The sequence below is a fragment of the Nannobrachium achirus genome, assembly GCF_963921795.1.
Source record: "Nannobrachium achirus genome assembly, chromosome: 20".
Classification (NCBI taxonomy): Eukaryota; Metazoa; Chordata; class Actinopteri; order Myctophiformes; family Myctophidae; genus Nannobrachium; species Nannobrachium achirus.
This window is the reverse complement of record NC_137827.1, coordinates 497,501-525,000: the sequence shown is the minus strand read 5'-3', so window position 1 is coordinate 525,000 and position 27,500 is coordinate 497,501. Positions and strand designations below refer to the sequence as shown.

At 43.0% G+C, this 27,500-nt stretch overlaps 1 protein-coding gene across 3 annotated transcripts in view; it reads left to right on the top strand.

Moving 5' to 3' along the window:
• Window positions 1-27,500, top strand: part of ccdc88c (coiled-coil domain containing 88C) — an 80,630-nt gene that overhangs the window by 21,004 nt on the left and 32,126 nt on the right. For all 3 annotated transcript variants that reach the window (XR_013963135.1, XR_013963136.1, XM_080750604.1), the window contains 14 exons: window positions 343-412; window positions 998-1,056; window positions 2,249-2,332; window positions 3,373-3,516; window positions 7,563-7,735; window positions 9,295-9,376; window positions 10,341-10,499; window positions 10,676-10,822; window positions 14,031-14,172; window positions 16,437-16,567; window positions 20,387-20,545; window positions 20,795-21,058; window positions 23,458-23,817; window positions 26,614-27,054. Coding sequence is in view for 1 of the 3 variants with exons in the window: in XM_080750604.1 (XP_080606730.1) it covers window positions 343-412; window positions 998-1,056; window positions 2,249-2,332; window positions 3,373-3,516; window positions 7,563-7,735; window positions 9,295-9,376; window positions 10,341-10,499; window positions 10,676-10,822; window positions 14,031-14,172; window positions 16,437-16,567; window positions 20,387-20,545; window positions 20,795-21,058; window positions 23,458-23,817; window positions 26,614-27,054 (2,415 nt within the window). In the remaining 2 variants the exon portion in view is untranslated. The remainder of the gene's footprint in view (window positions 1-342; window positions 413-997; window positions 1,057-2,248; window positions 2,333-3,372; window positions 3,517-7,562; window positions 7,736-9,294; window positions 9,377-10,340; window positions 10,500-10,675; window positions 10,823-14,030; window positions 14,173-16,436; window positions 16,568-20,386; window positions 20,546-20,794; window positions 21,059-23,457; window positions 23,818-26,613; window positions 27,055-27,500) is intronic.

The following is a 27,500-nucleotide window of genomic DNA, read 5'->3' as shown; positions in this document are numbered from 1 at the left end:
GTACAGCAGTAACACACTGTGGTTGTACTGGTCAGTACAACAGTAACACACTGTGGTTGTACTGGTCAGTACACCAGTAACACACTGTGGTTGTACTGGTCAGTACACCAGTAACACACTGTGGTTGTACTGGTCAGTACAGCAGTAACACACTGTGGTTGTACCGGTCAGTACAACAGTAACACACTGTGGTTGTACCGGTCAGTACAACAGTAACACACTGTGGTTGTACCGGTCAGTACAACAGTAACACACTGTGGTTGTACCGGTCAGTACAACAGTATCAGATAAGTTCAGATATTAAAATAAAGATTATTATTATATATATTTATTTTTCTACAGGAAACCTTGCAACAGTTGATCGTGATGTCACTTCCTAATATTCTCCACATCGCCAAGGACCCCATGTCAGGTATGACCTCACTGTGACATCACTATGACATCACTATGACATCACACTGCACAACAAAAAAACAAACTAAAAACATGAAACACGTGATTGGTGGTGAAGAAGTGTTTACAGTGCAAATATTATTCTATTATTATAGTTTAGTATGTGAATGGTCACAGCTGTCGGCCACATATCACACTAACAAACTCCATATATGGCCAAGACAACCCATATCTATGTGGCTGGTTCTACAGACAGGGATCTCCATGTATGGGCATAAAAGGGTATGATGTCTAGGTAGGACTTTCACATAATGTTTGGGCTCTCACAGCATATCTCCGTATACAGTACATGGATCTCCATATATGGGTACCAGGGGTTTCCATATATGGGTACCAGGGGTTTCCATATATGGGTACCAGGGGTCTCCATATATGGGTACCCATATGGGTAGCAGGGGTCTCCATATATGGGTAACTGGTCCCATATACATCACCGGCCAGATGGCCAAGACATGGTGCGACCGAGGTCGCATGTTGCCCTGAGGTGTCTTACCAGTGTATTAATCATGTCTGGTTGTTTACATAATCATATATTTATTCTCAGTCAGATCCATGGAGGAACTCAACAGATTGTTGCTGCTGATACTGGGCTGTGCTGTCCAGGTAACACACACACACACACACACACACACACACACACACACACACACACACACACACACACACACACACACACACTCCTATACACAAACACACGCGCACAGACACGCATGCATATCTTGCTCCTACACACCTTTTTCTCTGTCACCTGCTCTCGTGCGTGCGTGCGTGCGTGCGTGCGTGTGTGTGTGTGTGTGTGTGCGTGGCCCCACCCTCATTAACTGCCTGATAACGGCTGTGTTCAGACATGCAAAAACAAACACAGAAATACACTTCCTGGAGGAACACACACACACATGCATGCACACGCGCGCACACACACACACACACACACACACACACACACACACGCACACACACACACACACACACACACACACACACACACACACCTATACACACACACACGCCTATACACACACACACATGAGTTGCTTTCATTCATACAGGTTTCAGGAAGGATCATCATCTATTATCTATAGATCTTATCATCTAGATCATCATCTATTATCACTCTTACTAAACTGATGTCATCGATTCCTTCTCAAGTTGTTTAATATGTCAGCTTTATGAACTGTTTAACATTACACAGTGTTGGGAAAAGTACTCCAATGTTTTACTTAAGTAAAAGTATCAATACTGCAATGTCTGGAAGTCACAATGTGACACATTGTGAGCTTGTAGTTCAGCTATTTTCAAATAGTCTAGGTATAAAATAATGCTAAACCAGTTCATTTATGTTTTATAATATTATAATTTATACCTGCAAAGTAACTAGTACGTTTTCAAATAAATGTAGTGGAGTAAAATTACAATATTTTGAGTAAAGGTTTTGGAAATTGGAAATACTCAAGTAAAGTACAAATACCTCAAAACTGTCCTTAAGTAAATGTACTTAGTTACTTTACACCACTGATTATACATAGCTTTATGAACATAACATAATATTAGTTTATTATGTAGCTGATACACCACCACCACCTAGTGGCTATAGAAGGCCACTACACCGAATGACATCATATTCATCATATTCATCATATTCATCATATTCCTGTGTGTGTGTGTGTGTGTGTGTGTGTGTGTGTGTGTGTGTGTGTGTGTGTGTGTGTGTGTGTGTGTGTGTGTGTGTGTGTGTGTGTGTGTGTGTGTGTGTGTGTGTGTGTGTGTGTGTGTGTGTGTGTGTGTGTGTGTTCAGTGTGAACGTAAAGAAGAGATGATCGAGAAGATCAAGTTATTGGACATTGAGACGCAAGCTGCCATCGTCTCTCACATCCAAGAGGTAAAAAAATACTTTCTCAACTTGAATCTAAAACACCCTGGACGACCCTAACCCTAACCCTAAAACACCCTGGACGACTAAAACACCCTGGACGACTAAAACACCCTGGACGACGCTCCACGCGTCCCAGACTCTTCTCCCTTCCCTAAAACACCCTGGACGACGCTCCACGCGTCCCAGACTCTTCTCCCTTCTGCCTCCCAAACTGTAGAAGGAGCTTCCCATTGCAGTTACAACTGCAGACTCATTCTCACTTTTTCTACCATAATCTGAAGACCCCACTGTCTCTCTGCATTCTATCTAACTCTATTTCTAAAACAGCTAGTTCCATTCCTTGATTCTGATTTGGCTGGTTTCCCTTTAATTGCTGTGGTATATGAGACTATAACCCACTCCTTTAATCAGTTTATATCAAACCCAGGTGTGTTATTTCTCTCCACAGTGTTGTGAAGCCAGACTAGAGAACTTGATTGCAAGTAACAGGTGTGTTGTTTCTGCAGCCTGGCCGGGAACTCTTTCTTGTAGCTGGGGACTACTTTCTTGCAGAGCAGACCTTATAGTGAAATAGAACAGTTTTAATTGGTACATGTCTATAGGGTTGGAGGGTCTCCCTACGCCTCTCAGCCGTTATAAAATAACAGGTAACCACTGGCCTCTTGTGGCTTATTGCTTCAATAACCTGATGGAATACAGTCAGCCCACAGCTTCCCCTGCAGGAATCGAACCCGGGACGTTGTGGTTGTGAGGCTACTGAGCCGCTGAGCCACCCTGACCCTCTGACACGATGCTTTGATGCACCAAAAATATCTGTGTCCATGTTTGCAATTTCCCTTGTGGACATAAATAAACTGTTAAAATGTGTGTGTGTGTGTGTGTGTGTGTGTGTGTGTGTGTGTGTGTGTGTGTGTTTGTGTGTGTGTGTGTGTGTGTGTGTGTGTGTGTGTGTGTGTGTGTGTGTGTGTGTGTGAGTGTGTGTGTGTGTGCGTGTGCGTGCGCGTGTGCGTGCGTGCGTGTGTGTGTGTGTGTGTGTGCGTGTCCAGGTGACTCACAACCAGCTGAATGTCCTGGACGTGTCGTGGCTACAGGAAGGGGCGGAGCTTGCACAGGAAGAGCTGAACCCCATGTCGCGCAACATGGCTCTGTCGCTACGGCAACTGATTGAACAGAGAGACAAGGCTATTGAGGTGCGCGCACACACACGCACACGTGCACGCACACACGCACACACACGTGCACGCACGCACGCACACACACACACACACACACACACACACACACACACACACACACACACACACACACACACACACACACACAGGGTTTAGGGTTATTTAATGTTGTTAATTATGTATTTAATGTAAATGAAGCGTCAGCGTTAGTTTAGCTTCTTTTAAGAAACGATGAGTGTGAGATAAAGAAATAGAAACGATGAGTGTGAGATAAAGAAATAGAAACGATGAGTGTGAGATAAAGAAATAGAAACGATGAGTGTGAGATAAAGAAATAGAAACGATGAGTGTGAGATAAAGAAATAGAAATGATGAGTGTGAGATAAAGAAATAGAAACGATGAGTGTGAGATAAAGAAATAGAAACGATGAGTGTGAGATAAAGAAATAGAAACGATGAGTGTGAGATAAAGAAATAGAAACGATGAGTGTGAGATAAAGAAATAGAAACGATGAGTGTGAGATAAAGAAATAGAAACGATGAGTGTGAGATAAAGAAATAGAAACGATGAGTGTGAGATAAAGAAATAGAAACGATGAGTGTGAGATAAAGAAATAGAAACGATGAGTGTGAGATAAAGAAATAGAAACGATGAGTGTGAGATAAAGCGGATGTGACGCACCCGCTCCCTTGGTGCAGTAGCAATAACATGTCCTACTGGAAGTGTTATGTCTCCTTTCAATATTTTTGGGGGCGTTGTTTCGTCTTTCTCTGGTGTTGTTGGTGTTACTTCCATGATGTTTTCAAATGTTTTCTTAAACTATACACCCATAACAAGAATATGCTGCTCGAATGATTCTGTCTGTGTGAGTGTGTTTCTGTTATGTTTCCAATGGGACTACAGTTCATTAGAATGACTCTGTCTATGCTAGTGTGCTTCTGTTATGTTTCCAATGGGACTACCAGGGGACTACAGTTCAGTGCAGCAGTGGCTACTTCCGATACTCGCCGTTCAGGAGCTGCCGTTCCAGATTCTATATAGAATTCAGAGATTGTGGAATAGTTGTCTGGCTACTGCTGTCAGTCAGCTGTTTTCCTATTCGTCATTCACATATCAGCTGGTCATTACATCACACTGTCTAATCCAATCAAAGCTCTCGTCAGTATAGGGAAGGCTCCTTTAAATACGGCTCACTTTCTCTACCTAGAGGTAAAGACAGCCACGTCCCTTTCGCTATCTCGCAGTTCCAACCGGCAGATTGGTCGCACCATGGGTGCCAAACTGCAGATTGGTCGCACCATGGGTGCCAAACTGCAGATTGGTCGCACCATGGGTGCCAAACTGCAGCCAGAAGTTGGGTGTTAGACTGTGGAGCAGCCTCCCAGCAGCTCACATGAAGTTCATGAACAAACACTATTTATGAAAAAGTGAGACCTTTATAACATACTCAGCTCAGGAAAATAAAAGAAGGCATGTCACACATTTTTTGTGCTGTGTGGATTTTCGATGTGTGCACTGTGTCATTTTATAGCAGTATCTAAAGAGCAAAAAGTATGTTTCTAAACGTGCCAAGTATTGCGAGACTATACACCGTTTCCTGTCTGGGAACCAAATCTCACGATACTTCGGAGACAAACGATTATTATTTACTGTTATTATTATTATTTCATTATGTACTGTGCACATCAAAAAGCAAGTGATTGTAAAAAATACCTTTGATATGTCTTCTTTTATATTCCAGAACAGATTATATGACAAAGGCGGCTCCATTCACTGACGCGACTGCGGTTTTCCCAACGACCCTGAGCGCAACGGTGGGGGCGGGGGAGTGTGGGAAGCCTATTGCCCATCGGCCCCCACCGTTGCGCTCAGGGTCATTGGGAAAACTGCGGTGGCTTCACTGACATGTATTTTATCGCCGGTGCGAGTTCTGGCACCCATGGTGAGCTTCATAGCCAGACATGGCGCATGCCCAGTGGTCACGTGTTTACATTCCTTCTTGAAATATTCCTTGTGCTTGGATAGCCCAAGCCTGGGATACTCACTGCTAGCTCCTCCTCCACCCTGCTAGCTCCTCCTCCTCACTGCTAGCTCCTCCTCCTCACTGCTAGCTCCTCCTCCACCCTGTTAGCTCCTCCTCCTCACTGCTAGCTCCTCCTCCTCACTGCTAGCTCCTCCTCCACCCTGTTAGCTCCTCCTCCTCACTGCTAGCTCCTCCTCCTCACTGCTAGCTCCTCCTCCTCACTGCTAGCTCCTCCTCCACCCTGCTAGCTCCTCCTCCACCCTGCTAGCTCCTCCTCCTCACTGCTAGCTCCTCCTCCACCCTGCTAGCTCCTCCTCCACCCTGCTAGCTCCTCCTCCTCACTGCTAGCTCCTCCTCCTCACTGCTAGCTCCTCCTCCACCCTGCTAGCTCCTCCTCCTCACTGCTAGCTCCTCCTCCACCCTGTTAGCTCCTCCTCCTCACTGCTAGCTCCTCCTCCTCACTGCTAGCTCCTCCTCCACCCTGCTAGCTCCTCCTCCTCACTGCTAGCTCCTCCTCCTCACTGCTAGCTCCTCCTCCACCCTGTTAGCTCCTCCTCCTCACTGCTAGCTCCTCCTCCTCACTGCTAGCTCCTCCTCCTCACTGCTAGCTCCTCCTCCACCCTGCTAGCTCCTCCTCCACCCTGCTAGCTCCTCCTCACTGCTAGCTCCTCCTCCACCCTGCTAGCTCCTCCTCCACCCTGCTAGCTCCTCCTCCTCACTGCTAGCTCCTCCTCCACCCTGCTAGCTCCTCCTCCACCCCAGCCTCCACCTTTGATCAGTCTGGCTAAGCTCAAATACTTGTGATTATGTTACATGTCAATGGGTTGCTATTGTTCTGCTATTGTATGGCTATGGTGGTCTTGCTTAGGGTTAGGGTAACCCTATGGTGGTCTTGCTTAGGGTTAGGGTAACCCTATGGTGGTCTTGCTTAGGGTTAGGGTAACCCTATGGTGGTCTTGCTTAGCGTTCCCTGGTTTTGCATAGCAAGCATTCATGTACAACATTCAGGGAACATCTCAGAACGCAGAGCCCTTTTTAACGCCAAGATTAACTGTATTCCATTTATGCAATAAATGGTTAAATATACTTGACGTGATAATAATATCATTGATAATATCATTTATCAGATCTCTCCAGTCAACATAGTCGTTTGTTTTTTTTGTTTGTTTGTTTTTCCTTCTTTTTGATTTTTCTTTATTAAAGTGTCATGCTTCCAAGGAAGCCCAGCCCATATATGGACTTTTACATTTCATTTGACAGACAATGAACCAACATAACAATTCACACAAACAATGATCAAACTAAAAAACGACTTTAGCACGTATTATTATTATTACTGTTTGACTGTCTTCTACTCCAGGCTGTAGAAACAGAATGTCTTCATAATTAAACATATATTATTAATACATATAAATGTATTATGTAACATATAAATTAAACATAATCAAACAACCATTGAAACACACCAGAACAGCTCAGGTTTTGGTTTTGCATTATATTAAACAAAGGGACCCTCAAATCATCATAGACAGTACAATAAACATGAAATGAAATTCATTTTCAACATCATTCAGATCACATACATTCTCTTCTGGTACAGCTGAGAACCTCTCAGCTGAGAACCTCTCAGCTGAGAGGTTAGGTTCTCAGCTGAGAGGTTAGGTTCTCAGCTGAGAACCTAACCTCTCAGCTGAGCACACAATGACCACTGGTTTCTGGTTAAAAAGGATTTGACCAAAACAATGCTTAGTCTGGACATAATATGATCTAAGTTTTAACTTGGACCATAATGTTGTCCTTTAACCATTTCTCTTTGTAATTACAAAATCATTTCAACAGGTTAATGTTACAACAAAGCATATTAAGAAAAATAGAAGCCAGATCTGCCTCTCTGAGAATAGAGAAAACGTCCCATTGTCTTGTTAAGCTCCTCTCTGACATATTAATGAGGTGCTTCCTCAACACTGTCACTTCTCCATCCATTCTCAACCCATATCTCAAATGTTTTAATTATGTCAATAATATCATTTATTCCAGGTGATATCAGATCTGACTCAGGACAGAGATTATCTCTCCAGTCAACAGCCTCAGGAAGGCTGCAGGAACCTCCCACAGCACCAGGGGGCGCCACTGAGTAAAGAGGAGAAACAGCATCTGTCTGTGGAGTTAGCAGATACCAGAGCCAAGCTGAGGAGATATCGACAAGAACTGTAAGTACAATATGTTATATAATACTGTTACTGTTACTATAGTAACCATACCAACACCACCTGTACGTATAATAAGTTCTGTCCAGGGTCGGAGTTTAATATAATGAGGAGGACGACAGCTTTTCAAAATGATGATTTTTCTTTTTTTTAGCAGAGACTGAAAATCTCTGGTTTTCTTTTATGAGTGATAATGAGCTTCAGGTAATTCACTACAAGGTCTTTCAGAATGTCGTTCCCAGCTACAAGCTACAGTTACCAGTTACAACAGTTAGTTAGTTAGTTCCCAGCTACAAGCTACAGTTACCAGTTACAACAGTTAGTTAGTTAGTTCCCAGCTACAAGCTACAGTTACCAGTTACAACAGTTAGTTAGTTAGTTCTCAGCTACAAGCTACAGTTACCAGTTACAACAGTTAGTTAGTTAGTTCTCGGCTACAAGCTACAGTTACCAGTTACAACAGTTAGTTAGTTCTCGGCTACAAGCTACAGTTACCAGTTACAACAGTTAGTTAGTTAGTTCTCAGCTACAAGCTACAGTTACCAGTTACAACAGTTAGTTAGTTAGTTCCCAGCTACAAGCTACAGTTACCAGTTACAACAGTTAGTTAGTTAGTTCTCAGCTACAAGCTACAGTTACCAGTTACAACAGTTAGTTTGTTAGTTCTCAGCTACAAGCTACAGTTACAACAGTTAGTTAGTTCTCAGCTACAAGCTACAGTTACCAGTTACAACAGTTAGTTAGTTCTCAGCTTCAAGCTACAGTTACCAGTTACAACAGTTAGTTAGTTAGTTCTCAGCTTCAAGCTACAGTTACCAGTTACAACAGTTAGTTAGTTAGTTCTCAGCTTCAAGCTACAGTTACCAGTTACAACAGTTAGTTAGTTAGTTCTCAGCTTCAAGCTACAGTTACCAGTTACAACAGTTAGTTAGTTAGTTCTCAGCTTCAAGCTACAGTTACCAGTTACAACAGTTAGTTAGTTAGTTCTCAGCTTCAAGCTACAGTTACCAGTTACAACAGTTAGTTAGTTAGTTCTCAGCTACAACAAGCAGTTCCCGTCCAGGCTGCAGAAACAACACACCTGTTGAATGGGGAATAGGAGGCTCCGCCCACAGTCACTCAGTAGGTCTAATCAGAAACCAGCCAATCAGAATCAAGTATTGGAACTAACTGTTTTAGAATGTATAGTTTACTGTCTCGTCCCCCCAGGAATCTGATGAGAAAATGTCTTGCGGAGAAAAATCCTGATTCTGATGAGAACAATTCTTGATTCCGCGGCTTGATAGTAAAAAAATAAAATGTTCTAATAATCAAGTAAAAACAGCTACAATTAATTGTAATTAAGGATTGGTTAGAATAATGGAATATTCAAATATTTGTTTTTGAGGATAGAAATATATCAACATGATTTAAACACATGCATCATTATACTTAACGTACGTGTGTGTGTGTGTGTGTGTGTGTGTGTGTGTGTGTGTGTGTGTGTGTGTGTGTGTGTGTGTGTGTGTGTGTGTGTGTGTGTGTGTGTGTGTGTGTGTGTGTGTGTGTGTGTGCTTCCACAGGGAGGAGAAGACTGAACAGTTGATGGATTCTAAACATGAGGTTGAACGTTTAGATCTGGAGTTCAACAGACTCAAACAGGAGGTGAACATTTAACCCTTTATTTAACTCTTTATTTAAAAGGATCCCTGGCTAATACGACAAATATGCCTTAATACATTAAAATTGTCCTCTATAACTACAATGTAAAATTAAAAACACCTTAAATATTTCTTCTAGAAATAGCTAATCTTTCACTCAACAGGGGAAATGCCTGTCACAAGTTGATGATGTCATAAATGTCATGTGTTCTCTATCCCTATGGAATTTATGGCATGCATGTGCAAAAAAATATTATTATGTTTTCTTCAGATGTAAACAAACATGGCTGCCATGTTTGAAAGAATGGGTTGGTATGGGGGTTAAACATGCAATTTCGCGATCGCGATCATGACTAATACATCTCTGGAGGTCCAAAAAACATTTTTGAAAAAAAAAATCTTTGAAAAAAATCTTTTTTTTTCTTCAAAAACTGCCCAAACTCGGGAAACTCGGGGTTGGCACAGGGGTAGTACCTTTTCAAACTCGGGAAACTCGGGGTTGGCACCAGATGTGTTAACCATAGGAAGCATTACATTTGTTTTTATTTGCACATGCATGCCATAAATTCCATAGGGATAGATCACACATTACAATTAGTATTTATTTAACAATCATGTAACCTAACCCTAACTCTAATTAGTATTTATTTAACTCTATAACCTAACCCTAACTCTAATTAGTATTTATTTAACTCTCATGTCACTTAACCCTAACTCTAATTAGTATTTATTTAACTCTCATGTCTACAATTTAACAAGTCTCTGTCTGTCAAACTGGCACAATTAATGAACAACTAATGAGTCTAATTGTTGCTGTGTGTGTGTGTGTGTGTGTGTGTGTGTGTGTGTGTGTGTGTGTGTGTGTGTGTGTGTGTGTGTGTGTGTGTGTGTGTGTGTGTGTGTGTGTGTGTGTGTGTGTGTGCGTGCGTGCGTGCGTGCGTGCGTGCGTGCGTGCGTGCGTGTAACAGAACCAGTCTCTGACGGTGGAGGCGCGGTCGGTTCGTGTTTATCGTGATGAGGTCGACGCCCTGAGAGAGCGAGCGTCTCGGGTCGACCGACTGGAGACGGAACTGACACGATGTAAAGAGAAACTCAACGACGTGCACTTCTACAAGACACGAGTAGAGGTACGATACCACCCCCTGGTGGTGTAACACTTACACACTGTTAACAATGTTAACATTTAGCTAAACATCTGTGTGTGTGTGTGTGTGTGTGTGTGTGTGTGTGTGTGTGTGTGTGTGTGTGTGTGTCTGTGTGTGTGTGTGTGTGTGTGTGTGTGTGTGTGTGTGTGTGTGTGTAGGAGCTGCGTGAGGACAACGTAACTCTTCATGAGACCAAGGTTCTGTTGGAGGAGCAGCTCCAGGCCTCTAGAGGGCGCTCTGATAAACTGCACTCCATAGAGAAAGACAACCTTCTGCTGAGGGCCAAGCTACACGACCTGGAAATGGTATTATACAGTATATACCCTATATTATATACCCTATTATATACCCTATATTATATACCCTATTATATACCCTATTATATACCCTATATCATTATATTCATTAAATGGTATTATATATACCCTATTATATATACCCTATATCATTACATTCATTACATGGTCTTTTATATACCCTATATTATATACCCTATATCATTTTATTCATTACTATATTATTATATATAATACAGTCTGCTGCTGAGAGGTGGTTCATATATGATACTATACTATTATATAATACTACTGTTTATAGTAGGGATTTAACCTTACATTTAACAGCGATACGATACGCATCACCATACATGGAGGGGACAGTGAGATGGTTTGGACATGTACAGAGGAGGACAGTGAGATGGACATGTACAGAGGAGGACAATGAGATGGTTTGGACATGTACAGAGGAGGACAGTGAGATGGACATGTACAGAGGAGGGACAGTGAGATGGTTTGGACATTTACAGAGGAGGACAGTGAGATGGTTTGGACAATGGACATGTACAGAGGATAGTGAGATGGTTTGGACATGTACAGAGGAGGACAGTGAGATGGTTTGGACATGTACAGAGGAGGACAGTGAGATGGTTTGGACATGTACAGAGGAGGGACAGTGAGATGGTTTGGACATGTACAGAGGAGGGATAGTGAGATGGTTTGGACATGTATGTATGTAGCCTAGGCTGCCTAACTGTTTGATTGATTATAGTGTTTTCGTGGCGGCGCCGTCCATTTGGTGGTCCGCCGGGGCAGCGGACTACCGCGGCCGCCTGTGCCTTGCCCTCCCGCATCCATAGAGGGGCGGCACGTCCCTCTATGATCAACCGTTCAAAACAAAAGTAGCCGATCTACAAGCAACCCCAATCCACTGTTTTTGACCCAGTCCACTGGTTCTCTGTACAGGAGAGCAAACACAAGCACGGCAGAGCATTTCCCCCATTCCATAGAAGCAGTAACAGTACAAACAGGAGATATCATCTCACTGAGAAGATCCATATATTATCGATGTATATAAAATAACAGGTGGCTGTTCATTATGAAGACTCGGTAAAAGCTTCTATCTGCGCCCCCAAGTGGTCAACATCCGATATTACCGGTTCGGTATTAAAAAAATCAAACCGTCACATGACTATTTGGAAGTATTAAAATTGTAAGATTTGGAATTGTGGTTCATTTCTTTCAGACACATTTCTATGTAAGATGAACATAACCATATAATAACCAATTCAAGTTAAATGCTGCACTTTGTCAAAAATGACATGACGCATTGAATTTTTGTGGGACCCATAAAATATCCCTGGGACTCATCCGAAAGACCCCTCTTGGGTCCCGGGACTCATTACATTAAAAACCTATTAACATCACTGGGATAGTGAGATGGTTTAGACATGTACAGAGGAGGACAGTGAGATGGTTTGGACATGTACAGAGGAGGGATAGTGAGATGGGTTGGACATGTACAGAGGAGGGACAGTGAGATGGTTTGGACATGTACAGAGGAGGATAGTGAGATGGTTTGGACATGTACAGAGGAGGGATAGTGAGATGGTTTGGACATGTACAGAGGAGGATAGTGAGATGGTTTGGACATGTACAGAGGAGGGATAGTGAGATGGTTTGGACATGTACAGAGGAGGGATAGTGAGATGGTTTGGACATGTACAGAGGAGGGATAGTGAGATGGTTTGGACATGTACAGAGGAGGACAGTGAGATGGTTTGGACATGTACAGAGGAGGACAGTGAGATGGTTTGGACATGTACAGAGGAGGACAGTGAGATGGTTTGGACATGTACAGAGGAGGACAGTGAGATGGTTTGGACATGTACAGAGGAGGGATAGTGAGATGGTTTGGACATGTACAGAGGAGGATAGTGAGATGGGTTGGACATGTACAGAGGAGGATAGTGAGATGGTTTGGACATGTACAGAGGAGGGATAGTGAGATGGTTTGGACATGTACAGAGGAGGGATAGTGAGATGGTTGGACATGTACAGAGGAGGACAGTGAGATGGTTTAGACATGTACAGAGGAGGGATAGTGAGATGGGTTGGACATGTACAGAGGAGGGATAGTGAGATGGTTTGGACATGTACAGAGGAGGACAGTGAGATGGTTTAGACATGTACAGAGGAGGGATAGTGAGATGGGTTGGACATGTACAGAGGAGGGACAGTGAGATGGTTTGGACATGTACAGAGGAGGATAGTGAGATGGTTTGGACATGTACAGAGGAGGGATAGTGAGATGGGTTGGACATGTACAGAGGAGGATAGTGAGATGGTTTGGACATGTACAGAGGAGGGATAGTGAGATGGTTTGGACATGTACAGAGGAGGGATAGTGAGATGGTTTGGACATGTACAGAGGAGGGATAGTGAGATGGTTTGGACATGTACAGAGGAGGATAGTGATGGGTAGAAGGATGCTGAGGTTGGAACCTCCAGGCAGGAGGCCTAGAGGAAGACCAAGGAGGAGATTTATGGATGTTGTGAAAGAGGACATGAAGTTAGATGTACAGTATGGATGTACAGTAGTGATGTACAGTATGGATGTACAGTAGTGAAAGAGGACATGAAGTTAGATGTACAGTAGTGATGTACAGTATGGATGTACAGTAGTGAAAGAGGACATGAAGTTAGATGTACAGTAGTGATGTACAGTATGGATGTACAGTAGTGAAAGAGAACATGAAGTTAGTCGCTGTGAGAGAAGAGGAGGCAGAGGACAGGGTGAGATGGAGGCAGATGATTGGCTGTGGCGAGCCTTGAAGGGAAAAGAAGATATGGATATAATGCTGACAACCATGCACTGTACCTGAACTGATTTCTAAGACTACATACATTTAGATGGATTGAAATGTAGACATAGCAAGTATTTAAATGATCTAAGTTCCTGCCATACATTAAAGAGTACATTACCAATTACCTGCCTAAAATATGGCCACCTTGAGTGTATTTGAAATGACCGTAATAAAAATAGATAATACAGACCAGCTAGTTACCATGACAACATGACCATTGTCTCCCCCTGCTGGGGACCAGGGTGAACAACAAGCTTGTAGAATCCTCATTAATATAAGAGTTTGTTTGCCTTTGCTAAAAGTGTTTCCCCTTCCTGTCTAGGAGTGTGACAGTGTATAATATATATATGTGTGTGTGTGTGTGTGTGTAGGAGCGTGACAGTGAGAGGAGGCGGTTAGAAGAGCTTGTTGAGGAGAACATGATGTTGGAGATCAACCAGAAACAAAGCATGAATGAGTCTGTTCACCTGGGCTGGGAGCTGGAGCAACTGCAACACCACAACCATACTGACTGTATGTACCTTATCTATCTATCTACCTACACTATACTATACTATACCTACATACCTAACCCCTATCATACCCTCTACCATACCTTAACATAATGAGTCTGTTCACCTGGGCTGGGAGCTGGAGCAGCTGCAACACCACAATAATGACTATGTACCTATCTATGTACTGTACCTATCTATGTACTGTACCCCTAACCTCTATCTACCATAACCCTACTAACCATACCTTAACATAATGAGTCTGTTCACATAATGAGTCTGTTCACCTGGGCTGGGAGCTGGAGCAACTGCAGCACCACAACCATACTGACTGTATGTACCTTATCTATCTATGTACCTACACTATACTATACTATATCTATATACCTAACCCCTACCATAACCTCTATCATACCTAACCTTAACATAATGAGTCTGTTCACCTGGGCTGGGAGCTGGAGCAGCTGCAGCACCACAACCATACTGACTGTATGTACCTTACTATACCAGTAAGACTCCCTAATCGGGAGATATCTCCACAAATAGGCCAAACGTTTGTTTTACCAATTATCAAGACATACGGGCAGTTGACAGTTTGCCATGGTTACTCATTGAAGTTGAATCTCCATATATGGAGATAACCTACGCATCACACTAAGTCTGACCTCACCAGCCCATATTTGGGCATGAGCAACTTATTTCTCCATATATGGAGATATGATGACATCACACAGTCCTCAGCCGATGATGTGGCGTGATGTCATACAATACACAAACGAGCCCTACAGTATAAAGGGGCAATTCTTGCCAGGAAAGAAGCATTTCTTCGACTCAGACCTTATCGCCAGGGTTGGCTTATAGCAGCTGTCGGTAGATAATGCCGGTCTTATATAAGGGTCATTTGTGTACGGTGTGATTTGCCATGGTTACTCATTGAAGTTGAATCTCCATATATGGAGATAACCTACGCATCACACTAAGTCTGACCTCACCAGCCCATATTTGGGCATGAGCAACTTATGTCTCCATATATGGAGATATGATGACATCACACAGTCCTCAGCCGATGATGTGGCGTGATACAATACACAAACGAGCCCAGATATGAGCAGGGCAAAGGTGTGACGTGTGACGGCCGGTGGAGGTTTTGATACTAAACTGCGACCTTACGGTCGCAACTATATACCTGGGCTGGGAGCTGGAGCAGCTGCAGCACCACAACCATACTGACTGCCCTACCATACCATACCATACCTTAACATAATGAGTCTGTTCACCTGGGCTGGGAGCTGGAGCAACTGCAGCACCAAACCGTATTGAGGGGAGGATGGATGGGGCCATGTATCACAACAACCTCCTTCCCTTAGTAAGAGCATTGCAGTTGGGTTATAGCTGGGTCTTAGTAAGAGCATTGCAGTTGGGTTATAGCTGGGTCTTAGTAAGAGCATTGCAGTTGGGTTATAGCTGGGTCTTCCAGCATGACAACGACCCAAAACACACAGCCAGTACTGGATCATCCAGATGGTCATTGGCAAACTTCACACAGGCTTAGACTGTGCTGGCTTGAGCAGAGGACCTTACACTGCACTCGCTGCATGATTGTAATCAATGGCGGCGTCGTATCTTACTAATGGTATGGTAATCTCTGAGACTGTGGTCCCAGTCCTCTTCAGGTCCTCCCTAGTAGTTCTGGTCTGATCCCTCATCTTTCTCATGATCATTGATACCCCACAAGGTGAGATGTTCATCTTGAGCCTCTTCCATGCTCCAATAATTATGCCAACAGTTGGAACAGTGGAAGTGAAGCCTCCTCCTCACTTCCGTTTTATTTTTAACATCCCTCACATTTATCCTAATATGAATAAAAATCATCTAAGCATATTTAGCTTGATGCTTAGGAGAAATTACATTTTAAAATATATTTGAACGGAAATGCCAGCTTCCATTACTGGCCGTCCAGTTGCTGTAGTTCCAGACTCTATATAGCATTCAGGAGGTGTAGTTCCAGACTCTATATAACATTCAGGAGGTGTAGTTCCAGACTCTATATAACATTCAGGAGGTGTAGTTCCAGACTCTATATAACATTCAGGAGGTGTAGTTCCAGACTCTATATAACATTCAGGAGGTGTAGTTCCAGACTCTATATAACATTCAGGAGGTGTAGTTCCAGACTCTATATAGCATTCAGGAGGTGTAGTTCCAGACTCTATGAAATAGTTGTCTGGCTACACGTGACTAGGATTAGCCTAACCCCATCCTACTCTATCCTATGTGTGTTTGCAGCTCGTCAGTCATTGGTTGAGGAGCTGAATGAGGGCGTGTCCAGCCGGGTGCTGAAGCTGGAGAAGGAGAACAAGGAGCTCCAGGCCAACATGGAGAGACTGGTGGAGGAGAAACACCTGCTGGATGATAAGGTACCTCCATCTACCATCTACCTACCCTACCACTATATACTATATACTACTGTATACACTATAAACACCATGGAGAGACTGGTAGAGGAGAAACACCTGCTGGATGATAAGGTACCTCCATCTACCATCTACCTACCCTACCACTATATACTATATACTACTGTATACACTATAAACACCATGGAGAGACTGGTGGAGGAGAAACACCTGCTGGATGATAAGGTACCTCCATCTACCATCTACCCTATACCATGTACACCACTACCATATAATATACCATACCTACCCTACCATGTACACTGTTTACCACTGTATATTATACTATAAACACCATGGAGAGACTGGTAGAGGAGAAACACCTGCTGGATGATAAGGTACCTCCATCTACCATCTACCCTATACCATGTACACCACTACCATATACCATACCATACCTACCCTACCATGTACACTGTTTACCACTGTATATTATACTATAAACACCATGGAGAGACTGGTGGAGGAGAAACACCTGCTGGATGATAAGGTACCTCCATCTACCATCTACCCTATACCATGTACACCACTACCATATACCATACCTACCCTACCATGTACACTGTTTACCACTGTATATTATACTATAAACACCATGGAGAGACTGGTGGAGGAGAAACACCTGCTGGATGATAAGGTACCTCCATCTACCATCTACCCTATACCATGTACACCACTACCATATACCATACCTACCCTACCATGTACACTGTTTACCACTGTATATTATACTATAAACACCATGGAGAGACTGGTAGAGGAGAAACACCTGCTGGATGATAAGGTACCTCCATCTACCATCTACCTACCCTACCACTATATACTATATACTACTGTATACACTATAAACACCATGGAGAGACTGGTAGAGGAGAAACATCTGCTGGATGATAAGGTACCTCCATCTACCATCTACCCTATACCATGTACACTGTTTACCACTGTATATTATACTATAAACACCATGGAGAGACTGGTAGAGGAGAAACATCTACTGGATGATAAGGTACCTCCATCTACCATCTACCCTATACCATGTACACCTGGTAGAGGAGAAACACCTGCTGGATGATAAGGTACCTCCATCTACCATCTACCCTATACCATGTACACCACTACCATATACCATACCTACCCTACCATGTACACTGTTTACCACTGTATATTATACTATAAACACCATGGAGAGACTGGTGGAGGAGAAACACCTGCTGGATGATAAGGTACCTCCATCTACCATCTACCCTATACCATGTACACCACTACCATATACCATACCTACCCTACCATGTACACTGTTTACCACTGTATATTATACTATAAACACCATGGAGAGACTGGTAGAGGAGAAACACCTGCTGGATGATAAGGTACCTCCATCTACCATCTACCCTATACCATGTACACCACTACCATATACCATACCTACCCTACCATGTACACTGTTTACCACTATATATTATACTATAAACACCATGGAGAGACTGGTAGAGGAGAAACATCTACTGGATGATAAGGTACCTCCATCTACCATCTACCCTATACCATGTACACCACTACCATATACCATACCTACCCTACCATGTACACTGTTTACCACTGTATATTATACTATAAACACCATGGAGAGACTGGTAGAGGAGAAACATCTACTGGATGATAAGGTACCTCCATCTACCATCTACCCTATACCATGTACACCACTACCATATACCATACCTACCCTACCATGTACACTGTTTACCACTATATATTATACTATAAACACCATGGAGAGACTGGTAGAGGAGAAACATCTACTGGATGATAAGGTACCTCCATCTACCATCTACCCTATACCATGTACACCACTACCATATACCATACCTACCCTACCATGTACACTGTTTACCACTGTATATTATACTATAAACACCATGGAGAGACTGGTAGAGGAGAAACATCTACTGGATGATAAGGTACCTCCATCTACCATCTACCCTATACCATGTACACCACTACCATATACCATACCTACCCTACCATGTACACTGTTTACCACTATATATTATACTATAAACACCATGGAGAGACTGGTAGAGGAGAAACACCTGCTGGATGATAAGGTACCTCCATCTACCATCTACCTACCCTACCATGTACACCACTACCATATACCATACCTACCCTACCATGTACACTGTTTACCACTGTATATTATACTATAAACACCATGGAGAGACTGGTAGAGGAGAAACACCTGCTGGATGATAAGGTACCTCCATCTACCATCTACCTACCCTACCACTATATACTATATACTACTGTATACACTATAAACACCATGGAGAGACTGGTAGAGGAGAAACACCTGCTGGATGATAAGGTACCTCCATCTACCATCTACCCTATACCATGTACACCACTACCATATACCATACCTACCCTACCATGTACACTGTTTACCACTGTATATTATACTATAAACACCATGGAGAGACTGGTAGAGGAGAAACACCTGCTGGATGATAAGGTACCTCCATCTACCATCTATCCTATACCATGTACACTGTTTACCACTGTATATTATACTATAAACACCATGGAGAGACTGGTAGAGGAGAAACATCTACTGGATGATAAGGTACCTCCATCTACCATCTACCCTATACCATGTACACCACTACCATATACCATACCTACCCTACCATGTACACTGTTTACCACTGTATATTATACTATAAACACCATGGAGAGACTGGCAGAGGAGAAACACCTGCTGGATGATAAGGTACCTCCATCTACCATCTACCTACCCTACCACTATATACTATATACTACTGTATACACTATAAACACCACGGAGAGACTGGTAGAGGAGAAACATCTGCTGGATGATAAGGTACCCCCATCTACCATCTACCTACCCTACCACTATATACTATATACTACTGTATACACTATAAACACCATGGAGAGACTGGTAGAGGATAATAATACACTATACACTATAATATACCCTACCACTACTGTATATACTATAAACAACGTGTATATACCTCTATAATACACTATACCCTACCACTATACACTATAAACACCATGGAGAGACTGCTAGAGGAGAAATGGTCTAATCAGAAACCAGCCAATCAGAATCAAGTATTGGAACTAAACGTTTTAGAGTGAGGAATCATGACAATAAACATTATTTTTTGCATGCAACGATTAATTAGAAAGCTGAAAAAACTCATCTTTCTAATTAATCGTTGCATGCATAATGTTTATTGTCATGATTCCTCACCAGCCGGGGTGGTTTTGTCAGAGGCTTAAAAGATGTTTAAATAAATACTTTATGAAATGTCTATGGATGAAATGCATGGGGAAAACACTTCCCACACCGGAGTGAGGGCGGACGGGGCTTAAACTGCGATGCTCTATACACTATACACTATACCCTAACCTTCCACCAGGGGCAGCAGAGAGACAGCAACAGTCTGAGTAACACACATGTCAGATTGTACCTTAACTTAAACATGTCAGATTGTACCTCAACTTAAACATGTCACATTGTACCTTAACTTAAACATGTCAGATTGTAGCTTAGCTTTAAACATGTTGTTATGCTAATGCTAATGCTAACTCTACCACGTGTTGTTATGCTAATGCTAATGCTAACTCTACCACGTGTTGTTATGCTAATGCTAATGCTAATGCTAATGCTAACTCTACCACGTGTTGTTATGCTAATGCTAACTCTGCCACGTGTTGTTATGCTAATGCTAATGCTAACTCTACCGCGTGCAGGTGCAGAGGTTGCAGTGCTTGTTGGACCAGGAGAAACTGACCAATCAGGACATGGAATCACTGGGGGAGGAGCTTCTGAAAGACAAACACACTCTGGAGAGACAACTACACACGGTTACACAACAACTACACACTGTGACCGCACAGAAAGACACACAGGTTTGTTACACACTGCTTCACATAGACAATACTGTCCTGAAGGTACACACTCACTGCTACACACTGTGACCGCACAGCAAGACACACAGGTCTGCCATATGCCTATATAACACAATATAGGCCTATATAACATGCCATATGCCTATATAACCAGGGGTTAGGGTGAGAGGGGAGGAGAGGGGAGGGGTGCCTGGGGGCTCTTACTGGGCTCAGGGCTTAAATGATAATGAAATGTTGTTGTCCAATCAGATCTCAGAGCTGCAGAGGGAGGCGGGGTCTCTTGATGAGCGCGCTCAGTCCAGCAGGGAGGCGCGGCTTGGAGAGGTGGAGGCGGAGAACCGCCTCCTCCACCAGAACATCACCGACACCGGCGCCCGATTGGCCGGCCTGGAGGCCCAGCTGAAACTGGCCAATGAGGAGACAGAGAGACTGCGGGAGAAAGCGCTGCGGTGCGAGGAGGCGGAGCGAGATGCGGGGAAACTGGAGCGAATCAGAGACACCCTGAAGAGAGAGGTAGATGATGGACAGCCTTAACCACCAATAAGATCAAAGAGGGCTAGATGATGGACAGCCTTAACCACCAATAAGATTAAAGAGGGCTAGATGATGGACAGCCTTAACCACCAATAAGATTAAAGAGGGCTAGATGATGGACAGCCTTAACCACCAATAAGATTAAAGAGGGCTAGATGATGGACAGCCTTAACCACCAATAAGATTAAAGAGGGCTAGATGATGGACAGCCTTAACCACCAATAAGATCAAAGAGGGCTAGATGATGGACAGCCTTAACCACCAATAAGATTAAAGAGGGCTAGATGATGGACAGCCTTAACCACCAATAAGATTAAAGAGGGCTAGATGATGGACAGCCTTAACCACCAATAAGATTAAAGAGGGCTAGATGATGGACAGCCTTAACCACCAATAAGATCACCCGGTTCATCTAATATTCTAACTTTAATATAATATTAATATGCTAAAGACATCATTTAAAACATGAGCTCATAAAGCCTAGAGGTGAAACCTCTCTTTAAAGACTGTACTGCTCTCAGGTGGCCACCAGGGGGCCTGGCTAGGGTTAGCGTTAGGTTGTCAGGGAGGCCTTGTCGCCCCCAGCGGTTTGAAGAGCAGAGGTTGAGACTGGAGGGTTGTGGAGAGGAGACCAAATACCTTGTATTCAGTCAGACTGGAGGGTTGTGGAGAGGAGACCAAATACCTTGTATTCAGTCAGACTGGAGGGTTGTGGAGAGGAGACCAAATACCTTGTATTCAGTCCAGAAAGAGACTGGAGGATGTTAATACTGTCTGCTAAAGGCCCGATCAGGATCCTATCATGATGATGAGGAGTTTATATACTCATCTTCATCCTAGCATGATGATGAGGTGTTTACATACTCATCTTCATCCTATCATGATGATGTGGTGTTTACATACTCATCATCATCCTAGCATGATGATGAGGTGTTTACATACTCATCATCATCCTATCATGATGATGAGGTGTTTACATACTCATCATCATCCTATCATGATGATGAGGTGTTTACATACTCATCATCATCCTATCATGATGATGTGGTGTTTACATATTCATCTTCATCCTATCATGATGATGAGGTATTTACATATTCATCATCATCCTATCATGATGATGAGGTGTTTACATACTCATCATCATCCTATCATGATGATGAGGTGTTTACATACTCATCATCATCCTATCATGATGATGTGGTGTTTACATATTCATCTTCATCCTATCATGATGATGAGGTATTTACATATTCATCATCATCCTATCATGATGATGAGGTGTTTACATACTCATCATCATCCTATCATGATGATGAGGTGTTTACATACTGATGATGAGGTGTTTACATATTCATCATCATCCTATCATGATGATGAGGTGTTTACATATTCATCATCATCCTATCATGATGATGAGGTGTTTACATACTCATCATCATCCTATCATGATGATGAGGTGTTTACATACTGATGATGAGGTGTGGTTCCAGCAGTCCAACCTGATGGAGACCAAGGTGTGGGCAGGTTCTTCACTACGTTGAAGTGACCTTTCTTCTCCAAAGCCAGCTCTGACCTGTTGCTAGAAAAGACTTCATATGACCTCATGGATGTGACCTGTAGCTTCAGAGACTTCATATGACCTCATGGATGTGACCTGTAGCTTGACTTCATATGACCTCATGGATGTGACCTGTAGCTTGACTTCATATGACCTCATGGATGTGACCTGTAGCTTGACTTCATATGACCTCATGGATGTGACCTGTAGCTTCAGAGACTTCATATGACCTCATGGATGTGACCTGCAGCTTCAGAGACTTCCTATGACCTCATGGATGTGACCTGTAGCTTCAAAGACTTTCTATGACCTCATGGATGTGACCTGTAGCTTCAGAGACTTCATATGACCTCATGGATGTGACCTGTAGCTTCAGAGACTTCATATGACCTCATGGATGTGACCTGTAGCTTCAGAGACTTCATATGACCTCATGGATGTGACCTGTAGCTTGACTTCATATGACCTCATGGATGTGACCTGTAGCTTCAGAGACTTCATATGACCTCATGGATGTGACCTGTAGCTTCAGAGACTTTCTATGACCTCATGGATGTGACCTGTAGCTTCAAAGACTTTCTATGACCTCATGGATGTGACCTGTAGCTTCAGAGACTTCATATGACCTCATGGATGTGACCTGTAGCTTCAAAGACTTCCTATGACCTCATGGATGTACGTTGACTGTGCTTGTCTCTGTCCTACCACTAGGTGGCGTCTCTGCGCGTGTCCAGCGAGCGCGGGGAGGCGCTGCAGAAGGAGCTGTCCTGTAGCTTCAGAGACTTCATATGACCGTACTTCTCTGTGCGTCCTCTAGGTGGCGTCTCTGCGCGTGTCCAGCGAGCGCGGGGAGGTGCTGCAGAAGGAGGTGTCCTGCATGGAGCAGGAGGCGCGGAGGCTGAAGAGGGAGGCGGAGGAGGCGCGCAGGGAGGCGGGGCGGCTGGGCCGCCGCGAGGAGGAGAACCTGGCCCTCACCAAGGAGAACCTGGAGCTCCACGTCTCCCTGGACAGCCTGCGCTCCTCCGCCGCACGCCTGGCCTCCCTCCAGGAGGAGGCGCTGCAGGAGAGGAGAGACCGAGAAGAGCTGGAGAACAGGCTGGAGCAGAGCAGGGAGGAGGCGCGAGGAGAGAAGAGGAGAGCTGAGAGACTGGAGCTCCAACTAACTAGCTTTAACCAGGTATATAACTATACTATACTAGTACTGTACCTTTAACTATAGATACTATATGATAACTAGAGGAGAGAAGAGGAGAGCTGAGAGACTGGAGCTCCAACTAGCTAGCTTTAACCAGGTATATAACTATACTATACTAGTCCTGTACCTTTAACTATAGATACTATATGATAACTAGAGGAGAGAAGAGGAGAGCTGAGAGACTGGAGCTCCAACTAGCTAGCTTTAACCAGGTATATAACTATACTATACTAGTACTGTACCTTTAACTATAGATACTATATGATAACTAGAGGAGAGCTGAGAGACTGGAGCTCCAACTAGCTAGCTTTAACCAGGTATATAACTATACTATACTAGTCCTGTACCTTTAACTATAGATACTATATGATAACTAGAGGAGAGAAGAGGAGAGCTGAGAGACTGGAGCTCCAACTAGCTAGCTTTAACCAGGTATATAACTATACTATACTAGTCCTGTACCTTTAACTATAGATACTATATGATAACTAGAGGAGAGAAGAGGAGAGCTGAGAGACTGGAGCTCCAACTAGCTAGCTTTAACCAGGTATATAACTATACTATACTAGTCCTGTACCTTTAACTATAGATACTATATGATAACTAGAGGAGAGAAGAGGAGAGCTGAGAGACTGGAGCTGCAACTAACTAGCTTTAACCAGGTATATAACTATACTATACTAGTCCTGTACCTTTAACTATAGATACTATATGATAACTAGAGGAGAGCTGAGAGACTGGAGCTCCAACTAACTAGCTTTAACCAGGTATATAACTATACTATACTAGTCCTGTACCTTTAACTATAGATACTATATGATAACTAGAGGAGAGAAGAGGAGAGCTGAGAGACTGGAGCTGCAACTAACTAGCTTTAACCAGGTATATAACTATACTATACTATACTAGTCCTGTACCTTTAACTATAGATACTATATGATAACTAGAGGAGAGAAGAGGAGAGCTGAGAGACTGGAGCTCCAACTAGCTAGCTTTAACCAGGTATATAACTATACTATACTAGTCCTGTACCTTTAACTATAGATACTATATGATAACTAGAGGAGAGAAGAGGAGAGCTGAGAGACTGGAGCTGCAACTAACTAGCTTTAACCAGGTATATAACTATACTATACTAGTCCTGTACCTTTAACTATAGATACTATATGATAACTAGAGGAGAGAAGAGGAGAGCTGAGAGACTGGAGCTGCAACTAACTAGCTTTAACCAGGTATATAACTATACTATACTAGTCCTGTACCTTTAACTATAGATACTATATGATAACTAGAGGAGAGCTGAGAGACTGGAGCTCCAACTAGCTAGCTTTAACCAGGTATATAACTATACTATACTAGTCCTGTACCTTTAACTATAGATACTATATGATAACTAGAGGAGAGAAGAGGAGAGCTGAGAGACTGGAGCTGCAACTAACTAGCTTTAACCAGGTATATAACTATACTATACTAGTCCTGTACCTTTAACTATAGATACTATATGATAACTAGAGGAGAGCTGAGAGACTGGAGCTCCAACTAACTAGCTTTAACCAGGTTAGTACTATTAGTTACTGTTAGTTACTGCTGTAGATACAATACTATATGATAACTAGAGGAGAGAAGAGGAGGACTGAGAGACTGGAGCTGCAACTAACTAGCTTTAACCAGGTTAGTAATGTTAGTTAGATACTATATCTACTACTGTTACTATCAGAGAGAATATTATACTATATACTAATTGAGGAGAGAGACTGTTACCATAGAGAGAATATTATACTATATACTAACTAGAGGAGAGAGACTGGGGATGCAACTAGCAGGTCAGTACTGTTAGTTAGATACTATATCTACTACTGTTACCATAGAGAGAATACTAATGTATACTATACAATAACTAGAGAGAGACTGGAGCCTAACCTACAGTATCTATAACTAACTTGGTAGGGTTAGGGTTAGGGTACCTACCTACCTACAGTAGGGTTAGGGTTAGGGTACCTACCTACCTACCTACAGTAGGGTTAGGGTTAGGGTACCTACCTACCTACCTACAGTAGGGTTAGGGTTAGGGTTAGGGTACCTACCTACCTACCTACAGTAGGGTTAGGGTTAGGGTACCTACCTACCTACCTACAGTAGGGTTAGGGTTAGGGTACCTACCTACCTACCTACAGTAGGGTTAGGATTTAACCAGGTCAGTACTGTTAGTTCTTATATCTACTATTGTTACCTTAGAGAGAATACTGTATACTATACAATAACTAGAGAGAGACTGGAGCCTAACCTACCAATAATGATAATAAACATATATATAGGCCTACATATTGTATGATAAATGTATCTTTGCATTTAGCATGCCATTACCGCAACAATATACATAAAGAAATGGCATATTTTGGACATAGTTCGATTCGTGATTAATCATGATTAATACATTTTTGAGCTGTGATTAATCTGATTAAAATTTTTAATCATTTGACAGCCCTAATATATATATATATATATATATATATATATATATATATATATATATATATATATATATATATACTATAGTTAACTCTATACTAACTTACAGTATCTATAACTCTATTGAAGAAGGAGAAACAGCGCCTCCAGGAGGACAGAGAGAGGAGGCGGGCCGACACAGAGGAGATTAACTATATGTAATTATGTGTAACTGTATTGAAGCAGGAGAAACAGGTTAACTAGGTTATATATATATATATACTATAGTTAACTCTATACTAACCTACAGTATCTGTAACTGTATCGAAGCAGGAGAAACAGCGCCTCCAGGAGGACAGAGAGAGGAGGCGGGCCGACACAGAGGAGGCAGAGCTAGCGCGGCAGGAGGCGCGGCTTAGGGAGGAGGAGCTGAGGAGGGAAGTGGAGGAGATGAGGGAGGAAAGGAGACGAAGGGAGGAAGGAGACACGGAGAGGACCCGCCTCCGTGCCGAGCTGGACCAATCAGAGAAGGACAGGAAGCAGCTGGAGAAGGAGAGCCGGCGAATCAGAGCGCAGCTGGAGGCCAAGGAGGCGGAGCTGGAGGAGAAAGCCCAGCGATTGGTTGCCGTGGAAAAGGAGGGCGGGGCTCTGGTTAAGGAAGTGGATAGGCTGAAGGAGGTGTCAATCAAAGCCAAGGAGCTGGAGAGAGAGAACAAGGATTTACAGAAACAAGCGACCATCGATAAAAAGACCTTAGCTACGCTAAGAGAGGTACTTATACTCTATTACATTATTTATACTCTATTACGTTATCACTATTATAGATCTGGAACACTGATTTCAAAGCTCTAGTACACATAGAATAAAAAATCACCGCTTCACTTCGAACCGAGGTTTGATTTTTACAGTGTACTCAATAACATGGCTGTACAGCTAAAGCAGACGCACTGTCTTCTACAGTTTGGATCAACGGATTTACATGCTTTTCTTTCTTGCACAAGTGATTTCTAGGGGAGCATTTAGCAACACGCTCACATTGGACAAGCAGCTGGTTTAGTGTCAGTGATGACGGCAGTCAGAACGTGGGAGGCGGCGGCTTGCAAAACTAACGTAGCTGTTAACAACTCATTATTAAAACTAGCACAGCACACGGCTGCAGCCAATCACAGTGTGCCATTAACATGCACATTGTGGTGAAATCCAGACAGACTTTAGAA